General features: G+C 48.3%; 3 protein-coding genes and 1 long non-coding RNA gene across 4 annotated transcripts; all 4 read right to left on the bottom strand.

Moving 5' to 3' along the window:
- Window positions 1-6,027: 6,027 nt before the first annotated feature.
- LOC112897323 lies at window positions 6,028-7,908 on the bottom strand. The gene is made up of 3 exons (XR_003229645.1): window positions 7,809-7,908; window positions 7,555-7,710; window positions 6,028-6,400 (listed from the first exon to the last, which is right to left on the bottom strand). It is a non-coding gene; the product is annotated as an uncharacterized LOC112897323 (long non-coding RNA).
- A 1,260-nt stretch (window positions 7,909-9,168) lies between these two features.
- On the bottom strand, window positions 9,169-12,235 carry LOC112898298. Its single transcript, XM_025966649.1, has 5 exons — window positions 12,121-12,235; window positions 10,907-11,053; window positions 9,788-9,941; window positions 9,340-9,466; window positions 9,169-9,194 (listed from the first exon to the last, which is right to left on the bottom strand). Exons 2-5 carry the CDS (start codon window positions 11,047-11,049, stop codon window positions 9,169-9,171), a joined length of 450 nt encoding a protein of 149 aa, XP_025822434.1. The 5' UTR covers window positions 11,050-11,053; window positions 12,121-12,235.
- A 1,342-nt stretch (window positions 12,236-13,577) lies between these two features.
- Window positions 13,578-15,316, bottom strand: LOC112897786 (ran-binding protein 9-like). The gene is made up of 2 exons (XM_025966182.1): window positions 14,844-15,316; window positions 13,578-13,779 (listed from the first exon to the last, which is right to left on the bottom strand). Exons 1-2 carry the CDS (start codon window positions 15,100-15,102, stop codon window positions 13,649-13,651), a joined length of 390 nt encoding a protein of 129 aa, XP_025821967.1. The 5' UTR covers window positions 15,103-15,316; the 3' UTR covers window positions 13,578-13,648.
- Window positions 15,317-16,073: 757 nt separating this feature from the next.
- On the bottom strand, window positions 16,074-21,346 carry LOC112897474 (protein ECERIFERUM 3-like). The gene is made up of 11 exons (XM_025965775.1): window positions 21,024-21,346; window positions 20,682-20,902; window positions 20,314-20,546; window positions 19,983-20,202; window positions 18,802-18,923; window positions 17,630-17,886; window positions 17,427-17,534; window positions 17,097-17,303; window positions 16,874-16,984; window positions 16,594-16,767; window positions 16,074-16,512 (listed from the first exon to the last, which is right to left on the bottom strand). The coding sequence occupies exons 1-11, from the start codon at window positions 21,072-21,074 to the stop codon at window positions 16,357-16,359; spliced, it is 1,860 nt and encodes a 619-aa protein (XP_025821560.1). The 5' UTR covers window positions 21,075-21,346; the 3' UTR covers window positions 16,074-16,356.
- Between the last annotated feature and the right edge of the window lie 1,444 nt (window positions 21,347-22,790).

Below are 22,790 nucleotides of genomic sequence, written 5' to 3'. Positions count from 1 at the left end.
ATTACTTTCGGGAGCGGTTCACTAAAAATCAGATATTCATGCGAGATCCAGACAGAAATTTTGGATTCAAGGTAACAGAATATATGACTAAGAAGGCAGAAAGCGCCCGGCTACACCATGTACGGCAATGTGGAACACAGGAGCTCAAGTTTGAGGTATCTCCTAAAGATAGGGCGCGACATGGCATGAGACGTCAAACTCGTGTAAAGGAGTGCATTCTCAAGTTCGATGGAACTTGTTGTTGCTCATGCATGAGGCCCAAGTTTTAGATACCGTAATCTTTCTTGGAAGATTGAATTAAAATTTTATGTGCATACATAAGAGTATGGCGAATGAATCTTATATTTGAAAAAATTCTGAATTTCAAATAGTTTCTGAAACAAATAATCTAAGAAAAAATATAACAAAAATGGACCAGGAGCATAAGATTATAGGTTTTAGAAACTATTTGAAAAATCCTAAAGTTAAGCATAAACTTTGCACAAAGGTATCTAGAGTTTATAGAATAGTCATACCAAACTTCATAAACAACAAACCATGAAATCCTAAAGTTAAGCATAAACTTTTCTTAATCTTAGTTTTAAAATAGGGGTAAAAGTATTTTGTTTCAAACTAAACTCCATTAACAAAAGTTATAGAGTTTGAAATCTAGTTTCTAACAAAACTAGTTTTGCTATTTTTGGATTTTTCTGTGAATTGTTACGAATTTTGGAAGTCAGAAAACACACACACATGAAATAACAATGCACCAGGAGGCATCCCGCCCAGTGGCGGGCGGGAGGCCTGCTTCAGGGACCTCTTCGCGAATAAAAAAAGTTTTCTTATTCGCGAAGAGGTCCCTGGAAATTTTTTTTGAGCATCCCGCCCTATGGTTGGGCGGGAGGCTCCTTTCCGCCCTCCCAGCGGGCGGGAGGCACCCATTTTCCTAAATTTATCCAACTGGCACCCCTTTTTCGAATTTTATTTTTTTTTTAGCCCCTTTTTAAAAAAAACTCTCAAACCTTTTGGGTTCGAAGACCGTTAATTTTAGGCCCGTAACGACGGTCCCTGAGACGGCCCGTGGGCTGTAGCTCCCGTAACAATGGGCCGAAGTATATTCTGTCCAAATTGACCCACTCTCCCTCCTTTCTCCCCTCTTTCTTTTTTGAGCAGATCTTTCTCTCCTCTTTCAGCTGTTAGTGACCTACTGCACCTCAATAATGCGAGACATATTTTTTCCTGCCTCTCTCAACTACCTTTTGACCAACTGGTTTTGTCCGGTAATCCTAGAGAATCCTTGTGTACCACAATGCCTTGAGAACACATTGATTTGGTTATGTTTATATTATTCTTGTTTTTAAGATGGGAGTTTTATAACTCACTTCTTGGCACATGAGTGTCTTGCACATAAGTGACTTGTAAAGCTTGAATGATGCCCTTTGCACTTCATGTGTGGAATTTGCTCGAAATCGTTCTTCGCCTTTGCACAGCCATAATAACTTTATGCTGCATTCTACATCGGCATCTCCGCATATATTGGTAGATTTTGCTACATTATAAATGAAACATAATAGATTTTTTTTAGTATGAATAACGCAGCTTATGCACTGGGATAATATCAAACTGAACCAGGGAACACCTTTGCTACTTCGCGGTCTAAACTAGAAGATCAGATGAAACATGGAATCATTAAATTAGCACAAATACACATGATAAACATTTCTATATGATGCTTGGGAAAGCCAAACATTTCACTTTTACTGTAGTTGCAAGGCTTCAGAAAAATCTTAATGACATTACCTGCTGCACCTGCGTCTGCATCGCACCTAGCCTGCACTGCTTGAGACTGCACTTCCCTTCTGCCTTACGGCAGAAAGAGTTGCTGTATAGTCAGCTGATCCTCCTCATAATCAACCGGACTGTGCGATCTACTAACTTTTAATTAGCTGTCTTGCCCTGTTTGCGCGCTCGGTTAAATTGGATCACCGCACTGCACGTAACTGCTCTACGCATGCTGAAGGAAGAACAATGCCCCCCTTTTTTTTCCAAGCCGACAGAGCAATGCTTTTGGTGTTTGATCGGGCGCTGAAAGTCTACGGCTATGATGGATAACTTCCGGCGCACATTACATGACCACTCACTGGCCAATCATTGACGCAGCTGTTCGTGCAGAAAGGCTAAACGGATTGGCAAGTCAGCTGGAACAGCGCCAGGGGCAGCGTCGACAGGATACCTAGCTAGGCAGCTAATAGGCATGCATGTTTTTGGTGCAAAAACTGTATGCACGCCGACTCCTCTCCACTCTTCATCAGTATATTATCATCAGACCTCTTTCTACCAGATCGCTCAACTAACCAGCATGCAAGGATGCATTCAGACATCAGAGTGCAGTGTGTATACGAGCACAGAGCAACTTTGTCTGTGAGGAAGTAGCTCATCCAAAAGACTGGAGCGAAGACACCATCCGTCAAACAGGATCACCCTATGCTCCGTCCTTATCATGAATTGAAAGCTCGGTTTCGATCCCCCACCTGAAAATTCCAGTATATTCTGGGATGCTATCAGGAGCCCTCGCACAGTGCCGAGCAGGTGATCGACTGAATGTGCTCACGCTTTGCGCTTGCAGATAGCACAAGCGCGCTGCGTGATCAGCTTCACCGCCACTGTTGCCAGCCATGGCGAGCGAGCAGCTCCCCACCGCATAGCAGAACAGTGCGGCAGACGCTGATACCCGGATGCGATCGGTGCACGGTGGCATCTATCCGGATCAGGATCCCATGGTGGCAGTGGACGCATAGGATCAGGATCAGCGTGAGGAGACTAGCAGCTACCGGCCACTGGCGTATCCGTATCGGTCTACAGCTGCTAGCTAGCTAGCTCGCCGGCCGGGGTCCGAACAGCGACCTCCATTAACTGTGTCCCCGTTCGTTCCCCGCGCGTCGCTCTCGTCAACTGTAGATCCATAACACCATGATTAGCTAGCCTTTAAGTGCCTGTCATGCCGTGTTTCCCCGCCGGTGGGTCCCATGGCGAGGATCGATCGAGGCTAATGGGTGTGTCATGTGTGCACACGGTTGCAGGGTTTCCCTCGGCGCGTCACGTCGCCGACGGATTCGATCGACATCGACCGCGCAGGTTCATTGCTCCCACCACCGATCGCCATCTACTGTTCCCATGGTGTAAAGAAAAAAAAATGCATTTATCTCCCGCTCTCCATCCGTTGGGTTTCTGAGTCGTCTCTGCGCTGAAAGCCTGGAACGCAGGCTTGAAATGAACTGGCATGGGTCAGAAGCTCCCAGTTTCCGATCGGGCAAAGCCGGTGGCCCGGACCTTGCATGGATGATCCCTACTGGACTGGGCAGCTAGCTGCTTTGCTCCGGGCACCGGCAGGTGCATGCGCACGCAGTCGCAGAGGCACGTACAGTCAGTGATGCCCGCCGGCCACCGCACGGCTTGCCGGCGGCGATCACTGGCTCCGTTTCTCCGGACAGTGAGCGCTGGCTAGGGGTACAGGTGCATGATCGGCTACGTACAAGGCGCTCGCCGCTAGCTCTCGGTACGTGCATGGGGCACCACGCCTGCTGGCACGCCCAATTAAGGCGCACAGTCACGCGCGAGGGCCATCAGTCGCGCTCGGACTGACGCTCGACCGGCCGTCTGGTGCGTGGCGGTGACCATTACCGCATCTAGCCGTCTCTCATCCTCCGGTCACAAGGCTGCTAACGTTTCATTCTTCAAAACATCACCACGACACCATTAGCATCTGTCTCTAGCTCGCGCGAGCGCGCGCGCGCGGACTCGAGAGATGCTGGGGGGTGTCAGCGTCGACGTCGCGACGACCGGGCTCCTCACCGGACCGGCTCTCCGTCACCACCCGTCGCCCTCGCGCCTCACATCACAGGCAGGGCGTGGGGAGGGACGGGACGGGGCTGGGGCGGGCTGGCCCGCCCGATGAGTCCGCGCTGCGGGGGTGCACGTGCATGAGGTTCAACGCTGTCCACGCGCGCGCGCGAAGGCGACGCGCACATGTGCCCCTGCGCCCTGCCCCTGCCGCGCCACATGCCCGCGCGCCCGCACGCGGCAGGCGCGCTGCACGCACACCAGCCACCGCCGTCTGGCCCCTCCACGGCTCCACTCCACTCCGCTCCACTCCACCTCCCCGCGCGCCACCTCCGTGCCTAGCCGCGCGAGACCCACGCACGAGCGCATGCCGCCAGAGCCAGACCCAGCTCCACGACACGAATCCATGGAAGATCACCAGCTCAGATGATCCGGGTCGGGTGCGTGCGCGGAGGGTATAAATGATGGGGCCTTGGCGAACGCAAGCAGACAGCACGGCGAGCTCGATCGGTCAGGGACCGTCCGATCCGGCGGGGGTCACCCACGCGCGCTCGGATCCCGACCAGCCCCGCTCGCACGCGCCACGCGCCGCGCAGCGAGCCGGTGGCGCAGGTGCCCGCGCGAGGACAAGCTGGCGGGCGGGCCGCCCGGGAGACGCCGGCTCGCCAGCCAGCCAGCCTGCTGCGTGCGTGCAGCGTGCTTCCCAGCTGGCGGTTCGCGGAGCCCTGTGCGCGGGCAGTGGCGGCAGGACGGCACCTGCCGGCTGCCGCGCCCGGCCGCGCGCGATAGGCTCGTTGACGCGCTCCCCCGGCCCCCCGCCGCCGCCGTCGTCACGTCCGCCGCACCCACGTCGGCATGCGCGTGGCGCCTTGCGCGATCGCCCTCCCGCGCAGTACAACGCGACGTACGAACGCGCCCTGATCGATCGATCGCCGGAATTATTTCACCCGGTTTGGTCGTATTCGACCAATCATACGGTGCCAGCCATCCCCTGGGGGGCGTCTGGATACACCGCGTACCGTGCCGCCTGCCTTGGCGCACGTGAAGCTTACAGAGCAGCCACGCAAGCCGCCGGACAGCCGGAAAGAAACACCACAGGAACACGCCAGACGGCCATGTCCCGACGCTGCACGGTGCCGGAGCGACCTGTTTCGTAGCAAGCACCAGCTTGATTAGCTAGCCCTGACGGTGGATTAGCATAGCAGCCAAGGTTTTCGCGTGCGCGACAGCGTGAGGTTAGCGGTGAACTGGTGATATTCTCCATGAGCGTGAACTGGTGATCTTCTCCATGAGCGTAACGCAGCTGACAGCTTGGCGGGGCTGCAGCTGCAGGCTACGCGCCGAGGGCGGCCAGCTAGCCCAAAAGGTTTGGCGTCGGCCTGGGGCGCGCGGGCGCGGCGGCCCCCGGCGGACGGCATCGTGGAGCTGTCTGGCCAAATTGCGAGTGGACGGCTGGAGTGACGGCACCACAGTGCCCCCGGCATGCCATATCGAGGAACTCGGATCCCTACTACCCCCCTCCCTACCTCTCTGGCTCTTTACATGTTCCCTGTAGCGGTGCCGGATGCCAGGGTGCCGACGACGGGGACCTGATGCTCGCTTGAAACGAGCCGTGTTGTGTGATCCAAACACACTGAGAGCGAATTCAATTCAATCTTGCATGCACCCGTACGCCTTGCTGGTGTCCTGAACATTCTTCGCACCAGAAATATCGCCGTCGAGAGCCGGCCCTGTTTATTAAAAAAAAACCAGACGGTCATCTCAGATGCCCCCTTTGGCCTGCCTTACGGGTGCAACACCGGCGCGGTGAAAAAAAAAAACTAAGCTTTACCTGACTTCTAGCTTATAAAACGGTCCGCGGTACCTCGATTTGCATGAAACAGTTGAAACAGGTGAAAACAGGTGAAGCTCAAACCAAATCTTGATTTTCGTGAAACAGGTGAAGCTGAATCCAAAATAACTATGGATTAATCCAAAGTAACTATGGATTAGATCCAGAGCAAATATACAAAGACAAATGAATGAAGTGGCCAAGGGGGCCAAGGTTATGGATTGAATTTAGGGCAAACGAGAAGAAATGAAAGGAAAGAAGAAGGGCGAGATGTATAAAGGGGGAAAGGGAAACACCTGTCGGCACGCGGGGGCCAAGGCAGGAGCGGAACAGTACGCGGTACAGGAAACCATCGTCGTCTCCTAATAAACGGGTGATGTTTATTCGTTACTATTATCGTCTTTGACTCGTCCAATTCCATGTATATCGTCAGGCACAGAAGAGAAATAAGACGGATCCGATAAGACAACCAAAGAACTCACTCGTGAGGCGGGTTGCGGAACATGCCATGGCCGCTACACAACTCGCAGAAGATGATATCTTTGAGAACCAGTGGGTGGATGTGATCTCCCCATTTATCCCCTCGTGCTTGCCTGTAACTTCGGTTTCAGGAGAGTGTGGAAGAACGACACCAGCGTCGGCCTCGCTCCTGTTCGCCTCGTGGAAACAGCACACCCGCGCATGTTCCAGGGCTTCCAGCTCCCCCACTGCCTGAATGACTCCCCGCAAGCTGATCCGGATCCTGTTTTCCTACAAAGTAAATCAGAAACGAAATAATCGTCTGAACGAATTGAGGCGCAGAGAAAAAGAAAGGAACCCTGATGAAGGTCTAAGAGAAACTGAAGCGCACAGACATCTCTGCAAGGTAGATCACAAATGTTGCTTCCTTCCTGAACACTCAACACTGACAACCAGCACGTGCAGTTTCATCTGAAGGGCAAAGATCCATCCCCATGCTGGTTTTATCGATCGATTAATAAACTGGATCAGCTAAGGCACTGAACTGTTTTTTCCAGTCTTTCTATACTATTCTCTTATAAGGATTATAAAATCAGAAAGTGAGCATTCTCAAACCAGGTCTTCTGCTGTCCTACAGTTTAACTTAAATATTTTACTCCAGCACAAGTTGGCCATGTGTGTGCAGGCAGGCAGGCGGCTGCTGCTGCTTGGGCACTTGCAGAGTAAAAACATTGCTAGGGGAATGGGATGCCGTAGCTTCTGGCAACGTTTGTGCCACAACTTGACAAAGGTCACATGGAACCTCCCAATGATTGCAGGCACTGATAACCATCCAGTGATGATGATTTGGACAATAGTGTTTTGCGCTAGTTAACCATTGCAGCTAAGCTAGCCTATGAAGAATGGGTTGCTAACATTTGGCCACAGAATTTTGTTTGCACCCTAGAATTACATACATATCTACCCGGCGAGCTACATGAGCTGGTCCAGTAGTCCTTAATGATTCCACACAATTAAGCCACATAATATCTAAGTTATCCCAGAAACCGCTTTCAAAAGCCATGTCTACTAAGATGAGATAGCGGATAATTACTGTACACAAAATTATCTAAGTTATCCCAGAAACCGCTTTCAAAAGCCACATAATCTGAAGCAGAGATGCAGCTAAATGTTGTTTCCTCCGACAAGCGAAATGTTACTTAGTTGGCGCACTTATTGCTAATAAAACCATAGATGAGAGCTATTATATGACCCTTTTATGCGGTTGAGGCGTTGAGCGGATTAGCAATCATGTGAAGTGGTTAGCTCTCAGAATGATGGGCAGCTATTTGCGCAGTGGCCATTTCGGCATCAGGTTGGATTGAGATAGACCGCACGAGAGGACAGAGCCCCATGGCAAGGAAGAAACAAGTGCACGAGACGTGGAGACGTCAAGCAATTATTACCTAATTTCTCGAGCTGTCCTCTAGCTTCAAGCCTTCAACAGCTGCATGCCCCCCCAGCCGGCCAAGCCACTGTTCATCCTTACAAAAGGCCAGCAGCTGCTTGCATGTTCTCATCCACAGCGATCACAAGCGAGTTGAGTGATACGCTCTCATGGCCTGTTGGAACGCAACAACATCAAAAGAGAAAATGCAAACCATTATCAGCGCCTATTCAGAACATATAAATGTAATCAGTAACAGATAGTCTCATGAACCTTCTGTTATTTGCACTTCGTGGTGAACCTGGTCACCACTCAAATCAGCTAAAATATCTTAACCAGGTCAAAATGGTCCAATTCGCTGGCATGACAATTGACCATGCAGAAAACAAAAACAAGAGTAAATAACGGTGTCAAGGGAGGCAGAACCTATACCATGCTATATATGACTATGAGCGTTGGGAGGTTCTTATAGGTTTTCCTCTTTGGATTAAACTATAAGCAGGGAGCCACCCTACTCCTAGCTAATAATAGTTGCACAGAGTCATAAGATATGGGCAAGCTCACAAAAACTGATGGTCTGTGATAGCTCCAAGTATACCTCCTTACAGCTCAGTCTACAGCTTAGAACCTAGTTCTCTCCCACATGGCCAAGTGAAATCTCTCACGCCTCGTCTCTCAGGTTTCTCACCTATAAATAAGCACCCCCTCTCACTACGCCCCCACACCACACACTACAAGCTTAATACAACTCTTCACTTGCTACAACCACAGGGGAGAGACAGAGAGAGAAAGGGGAAGGGGAGAGGGAAGGGAGGGAGAGAGAGAGCGAGAGAGACACACAGAGAGAGAGAGAGAGAGAGAGAGAGAGAGAGAGAGAGAGAGAGAGAATCCATGGTGACACAAGGAAAGACCATCAAAATTAGCAGAGGAATGGTGTCCCTGAGAAGGAGGAAGCCGTTCCAGCTCATGGTGCTGAGGCGTCTCCGGGAGCTGAAGAAGATCGTGCCGGTGGGCACTCGTCGCAAGGCTGACGTCGATGCGGTGCTCCGGCAAACCGCCGAGTACATCTGTGCGCTAGAGCTGAAGGTGGCCATCCTACGGAGGCTCTCCAACATCTACGGCGTGTAGCAAGCTCTGGTGAAGACAGCCGATGATTTGCATGCCAGTCACCACAGCACATGTAAGAGGGAAGAGAGAACCTAGCTACATTTCTTGCCATGGCCATCTCTGTTCAACTCCTCCCTACCACCAAGCAAGTAGTAGCATGTTGTGTCTATTAGTTAAATCTGGCTGGAAAAGCCAGCCCGTTTATCCAGCTGATTGCAAGAAAATGCTTTGACTGGTGGTTGTCAATAGGCTAGCTGGTCTGCATGCATGGTTCATGTATTTCATTTGTTTGTATGTGTCAGTGTGTGTACAACGGATTTTTGCCTAGCTCTTCCGTTTATTGCCTCCAGTCTTTGGCATGGCTTCTAAGACTATATGCACAAACACATGCAACCACATCATCTAGCAAATAACTGAAAAAATATAGTATGATGATCCCTACAGGTACAGGATCATTTGTATGCATGGCAGCATCTGTCATATTACGAATAATGGAGTCACTACTGAATACTGATTGGGCTACTCATTAGAAGGACGTGTACTTGTGTGTACCTACCAATCAGACACTTAAAACTCTCCATAACCAATAAGGACAATGCAAAAAATATTTGAGAAACAATCCTTCTTTCAATCCATACTAGTTTATCAATCATCAACTGATTACTGATCAACCTATAGATTATTAAACTATACTTACAGTGCTGGATCTTGTTAAGATTGTGACTTGTGAGGCAAGCACAAGTAGCACAAGATATTCCCTGTCCAGTCAGAACCGTATAATGCGAGTGAAGATTCTTCAAACATTGCTGCATTAGCATGTCTCCCTGTGGATAAGAATTAAGAACATAAGATGGAAATGCTATATAAATACAGAATTATTGTAGATTTGGTTCCCAACCAAGACCGTCAAATGGGGTGTCGCCACTGAAAGGTTAGTTCTTTCTGTCAAGTCCATTTCTTCAGGTAGATAGACAGACAGGCAGTTGATATTGTGGGATTTGATCCTTTTTACCCAAGGAGAATATATGCTAACACGTCACATCAACTGGTGATCTACAATCATCCTACTTGAAAAGGATGCTATGATGAAGATAGAGCACATAGTACGTGCGGGGATTTAATTCATGCGTAAATGTACTGCTGACCAGATAGATAGCAGCTGGGCTACCAGAGGAAGCGTCCAAGAAGGGCATGTGCATGCAAGACTGCTCTCTGGCCTTTTGCTCCACATCATTGGAGAGAGCTGTCCCTTCTCTCTTGCCACTCATCACCAGTTTATCCTTTTGGGTGAAAACAATCCTACAAAACAAGCCATAGTTTACCCAGCAGGGAGATGGTTTAGGGATATGCCAATTAACATCAAAGGAACATTCTAGTGTGCTTTACTCTTTTGTCCAGGCTTAAGCAATCTTAGATGCAAAACGTCCATGCAGATACTCCATACTGCGATCAACTTCCTTAGCAGGCACTTTGATTCCTATACAGACGACCTGAACACAATGCTACCTTTCAACTTCAGGAAGCAGAGATACGCAGCCCTCAGAAAGAAGGTGGTCATTAATTTGAATCTGGCGAGTTGTCTCTCAGTGGGTGACATTAAATTCAACCGTGGGAGCTAAAGAGTAGTACACTCTACTGAGCCCAGGTTTCCTGTTGGGACACTGGAGGAAAAAAAAAACACTGCAACAGCGTGTGCTAAGCTGAAGGCGACAGTAAGATTCTGTATTTTACAGCACAGTCATGTGGGATATTCCCCTTGGGATTATTGTTCACAGCCAGGCCAGCTATGGGCTACTGCCATGGCATTTCAGATACAGCCTGCAGGTTGCCAACGCAGCTATGTCTACTTGGTGGTTTCCCAGGCGTGGCACCAGATTATTATGTCAGATTAGGTGGTAAGATTTTATTAACATCCAACTTGATCCACTTAAAATGTACTGTACCACACGTCAGGACCTTGGGACCAGAATTTAAAACCTTAAAAAATTAGGGTCCTTGGCAGCAAATCAACTTGGCTCCAGATTAACCATATAATTAGCAAGCATGTATCCTGGGGACATCAAGCCGCACAGCTGCCTACAGATGCAGCCAAGCCGGATTAAAGGCACGGACGACAATCGCACGGCCCCTAACTTTTGCGAGCTCGATAACCAAGCTTGTTGAAAACTAAAAGTATCTCAGAAAGTAATCTGGTATCAACACACAACCTAGTGCGCGTACAATGATATGACCATCATAAAAAAGTGGCATCAAGACACCTTTACCTTAATGATACAGCTCCGAGGGGCTGCGTGGCTTTATTGCAGCACCTGGAGCCCATCCATGTGTGAGCATGTGTCTCTGCAATGCTATGATTTGGACTATCCACCATAGACAAGTCGCAGCCCATGTAGCATGTGCTTGGCATTAGCCTGTAATGAGAGTGCAATGGAAAAGCGTTGGATTAGGGTGATTGAAACAATGGTGGATTAGCATATATGTAAGAGCCAGAGATGACAAGGCTGTAGTCCACTGAATCAGAGACAACAAAAAACCGTAACACACGTTGGATTAAAAGAATAATAATAACACATGTTACAGCATCAACACATTAAACAGGAGAAGGCTGGAACTAGGACACTGCATAAGCTGTCTTTGTGAAAAGTAGAATGGCACATGCAATACACTCGCAATGTCAAAAACCAAATGGAATGCTCAAATATTTGGAAGCAGCTGGAGCATTACCTGGAGCGCCTATCAGAATAAGCACAGCACAGAACACGATACCAATTAGGGGTACAATGCTAATTTTTTCTGCCAACCCTTGGACAGAGAAAAATATATATATATGCTAACCAACAAGAACTAGTCGTTTCAAGAAAGACTCCAAATATTACTTAATCCAGTATGTAGCTAACTTGATGTGGCCTTGACAAGCATGAAGTCTTAACTGCTACAATTATCACATCATTCACATTAAGAGGTTACATGATGCAAAATCAAATTGCAACCACAGATGGCATGAAGACAAGAAGTCGCCATACTGTGGATCTGTCCAATGTTGTTTAGTAGGACTTTTAAGAACCTAAGACAAATGATGTCCTCTCAAAGCAATAGGCAATCATCACACAAGAGATATGATGCATGGTGCATGTGCCTTGATAAGATGTTAAAAATGCCCCTCAGGAGATAAGAAAAACTGAAGATGATACGTATGACTTCCCCATGTTTGATTTCCCATATAGACAAAAAGGAGGCAAAGATGATGAGACTTATTTTATAGACTAATGGTGAGGTGGGTCTTCATTGCATCTCGTTCACATGTAAAGGGCAGGGATTGCATTTTTAAAGCAATTTCATAATGTAAATTTTATCATCCAGACAGAATCTCGCAGAAATTTATCATGCAACTCCTCTAAAGGTTTTCATCAGATGTTGATTGTTGAGAATTAATTAAGATATACATCTAACATTTGAACCATTTGCAGGCAGAACACACCTGGAACCATCAACATATTCAGCGTCAGCACTTCCCTTCACATGATCAGCATCCTTTATCACAACCACAAAAGGGCAGGCCTTCTGCACTGCTGAGGCTTCACTGGAAGAAAGCAAAAGTACACAATGATCAGGAGACTATTCCTGAGTCTTAAGCAGTTAGACCAACCGGTACCTTCTCCATGTCAAGCATATAGGAAAGGCTAATAGACCTAATTCGGCGCAATCAGTTCAAGTATCTCCTTTTATTCTCTCACTGAACTTCTGACGTGGGTGGGTGCCACACTGCCACTGCACAGGAAAGGTGGCTTCAAGCAAAGGTTAACACAGAATTGACTCAAACCAACAAACTTTGAAGTCTCTACCTCTAGCAATAAAAACCAGAACCAACAGAAACTAGATGCTCAAAATTCAAAACGCAGACACAGCACAGGAACTAGGTCTTCACCTATAAAAACTCATTTCCTTTTCAGTGTACAGACAACCTTTCGATCAGATTTAACACTAGCAAATCAAGTTTTGTTTGCAGCTACATGCATATCCAAATCCAGTTGGAAGTCCATGCAGATGTGGGTCTCTAACCCATGTGCACGCATGTGGCTGGTCCTGTTCTTCTGTTCCATCTAATTCAGATAGGCTAGGCCACCTTCTTCCTTCCGTATGGATTTCTCATGCTGTTCCGGACCACTGATTAAATATCATTTATCCCCACATTTAGCACCACAAAAATCTCAGGCATGGCCATGGAAATGTACTTCTCTGATAGGGCCCGACACAAGAAGTGGTCATATTCAACCATGCTTAAATCAGATGAGATCTCATGATTGTCCACGCTTGCCCTTTCCCTTGCCCCCACAGGCTCATCATTCTGCACAACTAACCTTATTAAACCCAAACAAAAGTTAAGTGGAAGAGCAATAATGAAAGTGGCCCAAGAGCTAGAATGCATGCTTTTCTAATCCATGCCATCAACAACCTCTACAAAGATGTTTCAAGCTCATCAAGGAAATATTAGTGGAAACACTAGAGTCGATATTCCTTATAAGGAGAGAACAAAAAAGACAGCATGTGAAGGGGAAAGGAGTAAAATAAGAACAACATGACAGACTACATTCCTCAAAAGGTGAGAACAAAAAAGACAGCATAGAGAAAGGGAAGGCAGTAAAGTAAGAACATGATGACAGATTAACACCTGTAATCCAAGACTCCCAGAAAAGAGATGTATTGCATTCATTTTTCCTAAAAAAATGCTCATTATCTATACCTGTTTGATTTACGTTAGCAAAGGAAGAACAGCGGCTCAGATGGACAGCATAATAATAAATGCCAACCATAACAACATCACAATTCAGCAGTGGAGAAAGAAAGGAGAGGCAGAATTAACGACAACAAGAAGAATAGGTAGGACAGTACTAACTATGTAATCCGTATTAAAATGGTGAGTGATCACATGAGAGCTCCAGAAGAAAAGTAGATTGTTAACCGACAGTGTCTTGACTTTAACATAACATAGTATGTAAACAACTATGCTACAGCTTAAAGCTTATTCTTAAAGGACACAGCTCCATGAACAACTCCAACATGTCCACCAATGCTTCTAGTAGGCAGTAAAGGTAGCTTGCCAAGAGCTTCTGTATTTTTGCACCAGTGTGACTTCTTTCTCTGCACAATTTCCATGGCAACATATAGTAATGTGAACACTTCACATGACAAAGAAAAACTGACATTAATCAATAATCAGTGGTGTAGTATACATGAGCACCAGAAGAGATAATCCTGTAAGCTACAGATCCAATACATAAATCGTTCTGTGTTTGATGGCGCTCCATCTGACTTGATTGCAGTCTACAGTATGATTAGAGAGGAGATGCGTTTATGGAACTTAGCCAGGGCTCCAGGAATTTCTTATCTCCTCTCCCTAGTGCCCTCACAAGAACAGTTGTGTCCTTGGTCTAGTTTAGGTCTTGTTGCTTGATAAAATAGGTTCCTAATTCTGATAGTATAGGGGTTTTTTGTACAGGTTTTGCCCAAAACAAAAACCTGTGATGTAACTTTGGGTTTCTATACACCCTTCTCTTCTTAATATATTGATACGCAGCTCTCCTGCGTGTTCGAGAAAATCAGATCCAATACATAGACATTGCCTTCGAATTACTCCATTCAAGGCATTGAAGATGGCACAAAGATGTGCTGCCTACTAAATAATTGGTATGTACACGTATGTCCTGGGTTTGAAACAACACTCTTTATTCTGGTTCTGGAGATGCAGTGGATGTCTTCCCCCACAATTCCATACCTGGCATTGCACATTTGTGTGTTTCAACTGAGCAACGTGCTCACCGGTAATTTCGACAGCATCTACAACTTCAGCATTTTACATCTTCCTTAATCATGTCTGTTCGTCTGTAACTATTCCAAGCACTGTCACATAATTGCTGCACACAACGCCGCCCAAATAACACTCTCAAAAATCATGCAGCTCCCAAAACAGCCTATTAATCACTTCCCTTCCCTCAAAATGCAAACTCCGGGAATAAATGGTTGAATTCAACCCCAGGATTTGCAGCGTTAACAAGGAGCTAAGGGCACATCCCCAAAATCGCCGCATAGGCTGGCACGGTAAAATTAAGCTAAACCAGGGATAAGTAGTCGCTGCAATTTGCGTGGTACTCATTACATTCGATGGGAAGTTGAGCGCACGCAGAATTGAGGGCTTAAACGTACCGGGAGTGGAAATTGGAGGCGCCGAAGAGGGCGCCGCCGCGGCAGGCGGCTGCGGCTGTGGCGGCGGGGAAGGAGGAGCAGACACCAGCGGCGCGTACATGTAGGAGTCCGACGCGAGGTATGCTGCGATCGCCTTCGCGAGGCCTCGAGCGCCAGCGCCGCCGCCGGCCTTTGCGGGCGCCACCACCCTGCGCCGCCGCTTCGCCGCCGCCGGTGGCTGCGGCCTCTTGCGGACGCCGAGCAGATCCCTCTTCTCCATCGTGTCGGTCCGCCCTCGGGTTTCTTCTCCGCGAGTTTTGGGGGTTTGGTGTTTCGTTGGGGAGACGGGGGGACTGCGTGCTTCGGCTGATCGGGTCGGCCAGTCGGCGCGGGAGCGTCTCGAAGCGGAGGGGAGGTGGCGGAGGAGAAGCTCGACGTGGCACTTTCTGGACGCTTCCTGCGGGCTTCGCGGCGACGCGTGGCGGCCGGCGCCTTTGGGAGGAAGCCGAAGGTCCAACGGTCGGGTTGGGAGCTTTTTTTTTTTTTAGGAAAGGCCGGGTTGGGAGTTGGGCCTGCACTGTTGCATAGGCCTTTCTGGGGTGGTTGGGCCGAAGTAGCAGCCTCTTTTGGCATCTGCCTGGGTTTTTCTTTTCTAATACTCAGGTCGCAAAATCCCAGTTTAACAACTTCAGCTAATCACCTAGTTTTGCTCAAAAAAATAATCACCTAGTAAGTCTGAAGAGCATTTTTTTTTACCGTCTTTTGTTAGTGGTATCGCCGATTATAATATTAGAGGCACTATTTTTGAACATACTCCCTCGCGAAAAGAAGAAAAAGAACGGCGAAAAGGCTCAAGGTACGAAGATGGAGGCTTTGGTTTGGATGAATGGTGCTTGCCTTGGAAAGGTGGGCTGCATATCAAGCAAACATGGGGCTTGTTTTGGTGACGGTGAGCTGAAAGAAGATGGAACTGCAGGACCAAAAGCTTGGACCAACATCGATCTGGGAGCAAAGATGGCCTGGGTCTGACAAAGACAACTTGAAGGGTGCACGAATAGATGGAAAAGTTGGTGTGAGTGTGTGACGCTGGTCACTGGCTGTTTAGTTGCTGTTAGTGGTTTTGATGTCTCTTTTCCTTGGTCGGCTTGGTTCTGTTGTTTTTGGTGAGTTGAGCGCTTAAACTGTGGAATGGATGCACCATTCAGAATGCTGTAAACGTTCTTGGTCTTTGGCAATGCTTAAGGCCGGGGACCTCGACCTCCTAAAACTCTAAAAAAAAAAGCTCAAGGTACGAAGCATCCAACAAGTTCAAACCTCTTAGAAGTTAGAACTGCAAGATACGTATACATTAGTTACACTCATTACACTGGTGTCCTTTTATTGAACGTACGGTTCATCATTGAATGGTTGAAATCATACGTGACATTTTCTGCCGTGGCATGCGAAAGCGATCGCCTCTCGCCGAAGCAGCGGCGGCGTGACGCCGTGACCGGCCGGCCCCCGAGCTCCTGGCGACGCTACCGCGGTCGATCGATCAGGCGGGGCGCAGGCCGTGGCGCATCGCGGCCTCCCACACGACGTCGATGCGGTCGACGTCGATGGCGCCGACCTCGTGGCCCTCGTAGCCCTCCAGGAAGTGCACGACGCCGCCCGCGTGGCACGCGTGCACCACGCCGCGGCCCAGGGTGTACTGCGGCGAAAGGGATGAAGAGAACCCATCGGTCAGCACGGCACGAGGGGGAAGCTGGTCGGTGGCCGCGGCCGGTCTTACCTCGCAGACGCCGAGGCCCTGGACGTCGTCGGGCAGGCGCATGGCGGCGAGCTCGCCGTAGGTGCAATCCCGGCGGAAGCGGAGGATGGGCGGCACCACGAACTGGTGGAAGTGCGTGCCCGCCGGCGCCCACAGCTGCTCCCGCGGCGACAGCCACTTCCCCGCGATCCACGTCTGCGCGCATCAGCATTAATTTGGTTGGGCCAAAAACTTCCAATCAATCTAGCAGACCAGAATTGGCCTGACCAAACTACTAGTAACATGGGCTGTCACTACTCACCTTGCAGTGCTGGGCCGACTGGCACTTGGTGACCCGGACCAGGTACTGCTGGGCCTCCGGCGGCGCCTCCTCCTGGATCTTCTGGAACCTCTCCTCCGACGCCGTCAGCATCTGCACGCACGCGGCACGCCGGCCCATCATCGGAAATTCAGAACTGCTCGCCGCCGGCATGAGCGGACTTGCATCCGGCTGCTTGCTAATGCTGTAGTAATAGGGACCGTACCATGACGCGGACCCTCTTCCTGCAGAGGTAGAGCGCGATGGCGCGTCCGAGCTTGGACGTGGCGCCGGTGAGGAACACCTCCGCCGTGCCCTCGGGGATCTCCCGCAGGATCACCGCCGCCGTGAGCGTGTTGCCGTGGACGACGCGCACCCGCAGGCCCGGGTGCTTCGCCACGAACAGCGTGCCCCCGCCGTTCAGCGCCTCGTTCTGCACAACACGCCTCGACGATGAACATCGCTAACCTTGCTCGCTCCTGGCTCGCTCATGTCTCTCAATGCAACGAAAGCGACCGAGGTCGGTCGAGGTGAGGTCGATGACGACTGCACTGACCTTGTTCAGCGCCGCGAGGGTGACCACCTTGACGCCCATCTTGTCGGCCCTCAGGATGGCCGCCTCGATCTGCTTGTTGATGCCATCTTTCGCGAACGGCAAGAAGTACTGCAAGAGATCGACGAGATTAATTAATAGCAGGCTTGAGAAAACAGAACAACTGATGATGCTGCAGCAGGGTAATAAGGTGAGAGTGGCAATACCTGGAAGCCGTACCTGGGGACGACCCAGGTCTGGAACAGCCGCCCCCGGAGCCTGTAGAAGTAGGCGACGAAGGTCTTGGACCACACCCACATGGCGAGCATGATCACGAACGCGATGGGCCAGTGCAGCAGGGTCACCGGCGTGGGGCGGCCGTACGGCAGCGAGGCGTAGCTCCTGCTCATCATATTGTTGTGCAGGGCCGCCGTCACATCGACGATGTGGATCAGGAACACGAAGCCGGGGATCTCGTCGGTCCCTGCGCGAGCGCGGCCAAGAGACACCATGCATGAGCCAGCACATTTTCATAAGATCATCCATGTATACTTGGCATATATATCCAAGATTTTGGGTTAGGGTGGTTTCCAACTTGATTAATAAGGTGTCTTATATTCGCTTCATATATGATGCTTATCTTCAATTTGATACGTCATATATGTCTACTATACCCAGATTCATCCATTTTCTAAAAAAAAAATGTCTACTATACCCAGAAGTCCAAATTCTTCCTCATCTTCTGGTTGAGCTTGTACTAGTTAACTGTTCTATCTGGAAATACAGTGGATGCTTCTCGCTCTTAAACTGTTAGATAAGTGTGTTTACGTGTAATGCAAACACATGCCGTTCGTCCTCAGGAAATTCCCCTACCGGAGAATAAAGAAGGCGTACAGTGTCTCTGAAAAGTCTCTAACGACAACACAAGTACTTGCGCTAGAAGGGAAAATAATTCCTTCAGAATGTATGTGTATGAGCATTTTGAAAAAAAAAACTATTCGTCAATGGAGGCACCATGCGACTGTGATGTGGGGATAACTCGCCCAAGTCTGCCCAGTCTTTTTTTTCTGAAACATAGTATGGTTTCAGAATATACTGATAGCAACTTGGATATCCAGATAGTGGTCGAAGGTGTTAACTTTTTATTTTTTTACATAAGGCAACTGAGCGCAAAGTGCCCACGTGAACGACGGCGTTAGAAAAGGAATTTGATCATTACTGTTATGCCAGGAAAAAAAAACTTGCTATCACACTGAAATTCTAACAATTTCGCTAGATCCATCATTATTGGCAGAGAACAAGGACCTTTCAAGGAATCTATGTCGTCCTTTCATAAACTGATCGAGTCAATCATTTTGGAAAATGAACTGATCCAGTTATTCAAGTTTTTGCAGCTTACCTGCGCTGTTTCTTTTCTGCAGCTCCCAGGACTTGTCATTCAGTGTGCCTCCGAGCAGATCAAATAATGGCATAAACAGACAGAAGTTGCTGTCCCTGTTGGTGTGGTGGATAGTGTGGTATCTGGACCAAGTAAGAAAAACATACGGAGAAAAATCAGTAGCAAATTCACAGAGTTTATTTTTTGAATAAAAAATAAACACTATATAAGCTTATATATGCGCGCATGTGTGGATTTGAAAAAAATATATAATTGCACAGAACTAATATGAACTATATAAATAAATAAACAGACTATAAATATGTGTTTTTCTATATCTGATCTGAAACATGTGCACCGAAGCGTGCAGCGTCATGTTGCTCTTGTTTTTTGCATGCCAACAAATACCCTCTCTAGTCGGATAGGCGTGCAGCCAATTGCTAACACGAGGAGCTCTCGCAAAGACTGGTTCACCCACTACCTGATATCTGTCTACCCACTCTATCCGTGATTTGTGTTCGTGTCTTAATTCACCTGAATAATTCTAATCCAAATAATCTGCTCAGCTCACAGCATTAGGCAGACATGAACGCAGAAGCGAGCCCTGCAAGAAGTCAAGAACTGACACGCAAGATTGAAGATCCGCCGCCATTTTTTTTTAAAAAGTCTAGTTTACATTTCCGAACTATCATAAAAACTTGAGTTTTAACTTTTAACTATAAAATCGAATAATGGAGACAATCTAAATATTTAAACCAGACAAATTTAGCCCTTTGGTTGGTTTCAAAGGTGGTACTTCATTTTATGAAAATTAAAAATATTTAAATTAAAAAATATAAGTAATTCATTTTAAATTAAAAAATACAAAACGGTTGCCAATATTTTCTAAAAGTGTAACTTGTCTATTGGCGCTCTACTAGTTATTCGGATCCAATTTTTTTTTATGTCCCTAGTATTTATTTTCTTGTAGATATGCCTATTATTTTTAAATAAATAAGATATAAATAGAGCAACAACATATATGTTATATTTTTAGAATGTTTTTACTAGTTTCATATTTTTTTGATTTAAAATGAATTAGTTTTGATTTTCTATATCTAACTAGAATCTTTTATTTTTTAAAAGAAATATAAAACCACCTATAAAACCATCCAAAGGTTAAAATGCTGTGAAATCTGACAGTTCTGAGGCGGAGTGCTCACGTCGGGGTGGCGATGAGGTATCTGGCCGCCGGGACGGTCTGGAAAAGCCACCCGGGGAACACCTCGACGTTGCAGTGCCCCATGGCCCTGAGGAAGTCGAACGCCAGCGTGTAGCCGAAGATCAGCCAGGCGGAGCCGAGCCCCGCCGCGCAGGCGGCCGCGACGGGCACCGCCATGAGCCCGCTGATCGCCATGATCTCAAGCGGCGTCGCGAACCCAGCTGCATCGATCGATCAAGATCGTCAAGAGATTATAAGCATTATTGTTGAGCAGGATCCTGTTCGCAGAGAAGTAGAAGTTCTCATGCGAGAGGCCATCGATCAGTGGTTACCCGAGTAAGGCTGGAGGATTTTGCTGGAGTGGTGAAAGGAGTGGTAGTCCGAGAAGAGCCGGCCTGTGTGCAGGGCCCTGTGCAGCAGGTAGAAGAGGGGCTCCGTGGCCGCGACGTGGAGCAGGAGCGCCACGGCCGCGCCCCGCGCGTCCCAGGGAGGGAGGTGCGTCAGGGAAGGGAAGGCGTACAGGGCCGCGGCCGCCAGCCAGAGCTGCAGGATCAGGAAGTTGTCCCTGCAAGTACGCACACGTCCAGGCATCCAGAACCATGAGAACCGGCAAGCAAGGGCTCTTCATCGTAGGTGTTCAGCGGTGGCGGCGGACTGGTGAGAGCACGGCGTTCTAGCTCTAGCTCAGCTCGGTCCTTACCAGTGCCACTCCTTGTCGATCTGCTGGAAGTCGACGCCGTCCCGGACGATGACGCGGCGGCGGTTGAGGAAGAGCATGTTGGTGAAGAGGCCCCAGAGGCGGTAGGTCGCCGTCCGGAGGAAGAAGAGGAGGAGGAGGAGGAAGCACCAGTGGTCCGGGCTCGCGCGCTCCCACGCCCTGCCGCCCACGGCCTTGGCGAACAGCGGCCCGCACAGCAGGTACTGCGCCAAGTTAACAACCAGACCAGAAACAAACGACGTCATCAGAGAGAAAACCCAGTGAATCAAGGACGGCAATCAACAGAAAGCCAGAGATGAAGCAGCAGCAGCAGCCATATCTTGCCTTGTAGGTGCCCAGGTTCTCCCATGGCCAGGAAGCCAGTGGAGCCCCCATGCTTGTCGAGCCTCCTCCGTTGCTGGCTGCTGGCTATGGAGGTCGGATCGGAGGAGTTTTACGGCTGCGGCTACTCGTGCGCTCGTACCCCCTCCCCGCCTATGCGCGTAGACGTGTACATATAGGATCATCAGAAGCTCGAGTGCTCGACCGACCGATCGATGCAATGCAAAATCTAGGGATCGCGAAGGATGCAGATAATGGAGACGCGACGCAGCAGTCAGCTCTCCAACCAACCGCGCGCTGTGAGCTAACAACGCCAGTACGCGCGTGCAAGTACTACCGATGTGTGACGATGCCAGAGCCCTCCGGCAACGCAGTACTCCCCGCTCAACTTAAACATGCGCCAGCTACAGTAGCGGCGTCGTCGGTCGATGTACAAGGGGCCGGGGGCGACGCGCGAGGCACATATGAATGTGTGGTGGCCATATGCAGGGAGCATGGATTCCACGTGTTCACAAGCCTTCAGCTAGCCGCGTTAGGCCATATGTGGCTGGTGGCCCGTAGGTGTTGTCTCTGTTTTAGGAGAGAACCTGCGCATCTGCGGCAAAAATGTACCAGATGGTGGGCGGACGTATATGGGCTACTGTCGATGTCATCAAAGCAAGAGTTGTTTGGAGAGTTCCGTCACATCGAATGTTTGAATACCAATTAAAAGTATTAAATATAATCTAGTTACAAAACTAATTGTATAAATAGAAATCAATTCACGAGACAAATTCATTAAGCTTAATTTAGTTCAGGAGTTGATGTGATGCTACATTAAACATCCTGCTAACGATAAATTAATTAGGTTTAATAGATGCGTCTCGTGAATTAGCCTTCATTTATTAAATTGGTTTTATAATTAGCCTATATTTAATACTCCTACTTGGCGTTAAAATATCCGATGTGACGGGATTAAACTTTAGTCCGGTGAATCCAAACATGCCCTAAGTATAATAAGATGATGTAGGTGGGTAAAATGAAGAGCATCATTGGTGGTTGGATGCCAATTTTTACCAAGCAAAATCATGGCAAGCCAAAATATTAGTTTACCAAAATCAAGATATGCCAATTGCTAATGTTTATTGCTAATCGGGTACCCATCGGGCGATAGAAAAAATATACCAATAGGTTCATATGAATGAGTAAAACAGCAATTTGACAACCACAATACAATTTAAACAAAAAACATAGTTCAAAGTTCACAACCAGTACTCCATTAGGTCCCTAACAACCAGTGAAATAGTTCAAAGATTACAGCCAAATATTGTGCAATACTGCAGTTCAAAGTCCCACTTTCGCACAAGCCAGATAAACATTACAATACAAGGATTTAATGTTGTCCAGCCACACACAAGCCAAATAAATTGAGCAGCACAAGCACAACTCTTCCAGCCATCTCATAAGTCATGGATCAATGATGTCGGATTCGATATCACAACCAGTACTCCATTTGGTGATTAATGATAATGATCTTAAGGAAGTTTTTAAGGCGGCAAGCGAGCCCTTCCAGACGTCGGCGCGTCAAGGCGACGCCATATTCATATCCTAACCCACAATGGAGCAGCACAAAAACACACTGATGCATACCTTTTTGCTACCAATTCTGGAGCATATGTACCAGTGATCCTCCTCTTTCCAGCTTCGCTTGCTGTCTTGATCCATGTAGCATGCTTATGACTATATAGCAAGCAGAACAGAGCAGCACTGGAGTGACCATCAACACCTAGC

The sequence above is a fragment of the Panicum hallii genome, chromosome 6 (genome assembly GCF_002211085.1).
Source record: "Panicum hallii strain FIL2 chromosome 6, PHallii_v3.1, whole genome shotgun sequence".
Taxonomy (NCBI): Eukaryota; Viridiplantae; Streptophyta; class Magnoliopsida; order Poales; family Poaceae; genus Panicum; species Panicum hallii.
This window is presented reverse-complemented; position numbering and strand designations above follow the sequence as displayed.

Bases quoted from the DNA above. Each gene is read 5' to 3' on its own strand.
- LOC112897474 (XM_025965775.1), bottom strand. From the start codon at position 21,074: ATGGGGGCTCCACTGGCTTCCTGGCCATGGGAGAACCTGGGCACCTAC. The intron at 20,547-20,681 runs GTAAGGACCGAG...GCGTACTTGCAG, and splicing joins ATCGACAAGGAGTGGCACTG to GGACAACTTCCTGATCCTGC. The intron at 17,535-17,629 runs GTATTGCCACTC...GATCTCTTGCAG, and splicing joins TCCCCAGGTACGGCTTCCAG to TACTTCTTGCCGTTCGCGAA.
- LOC112898298 (XM_025966649.1), bottom strand. From the start codon at position 11,049: ATGCCAAGCACATGCTACATGGGCTGCGACTTGTCTATGGTGGATAGT. The intron at 9,467-9,787 runs GTCAGCAGTACA...TCTTATCCACAG, and splicing joins GCCCAGCTGCTATCTATCTG to GGAGACATGCTAATGCAGCA. The intron at 9,195-9,339 runs GTAAGTATAGTT...TCTGATTGGTAG, and splicing joins TCTTAACAAGATCCAGCACT to GTACACACAAGTACACGTCC.
- LOC112897786 (XM_025966182.1), bottom strand. From the start codon at position 15,102: ATGGAGAAGAGGGATCTGCTCGGCGTCCGCAAGAGGCCGCAGCCACCG. The intron at 13,780-14,843 runs GTACGTTTAAGC...AATTGTGCAGAG, and splicing joins GCCTCCAATTTCCACTCCCG to AAAGAAGTCACACTGGTGCA.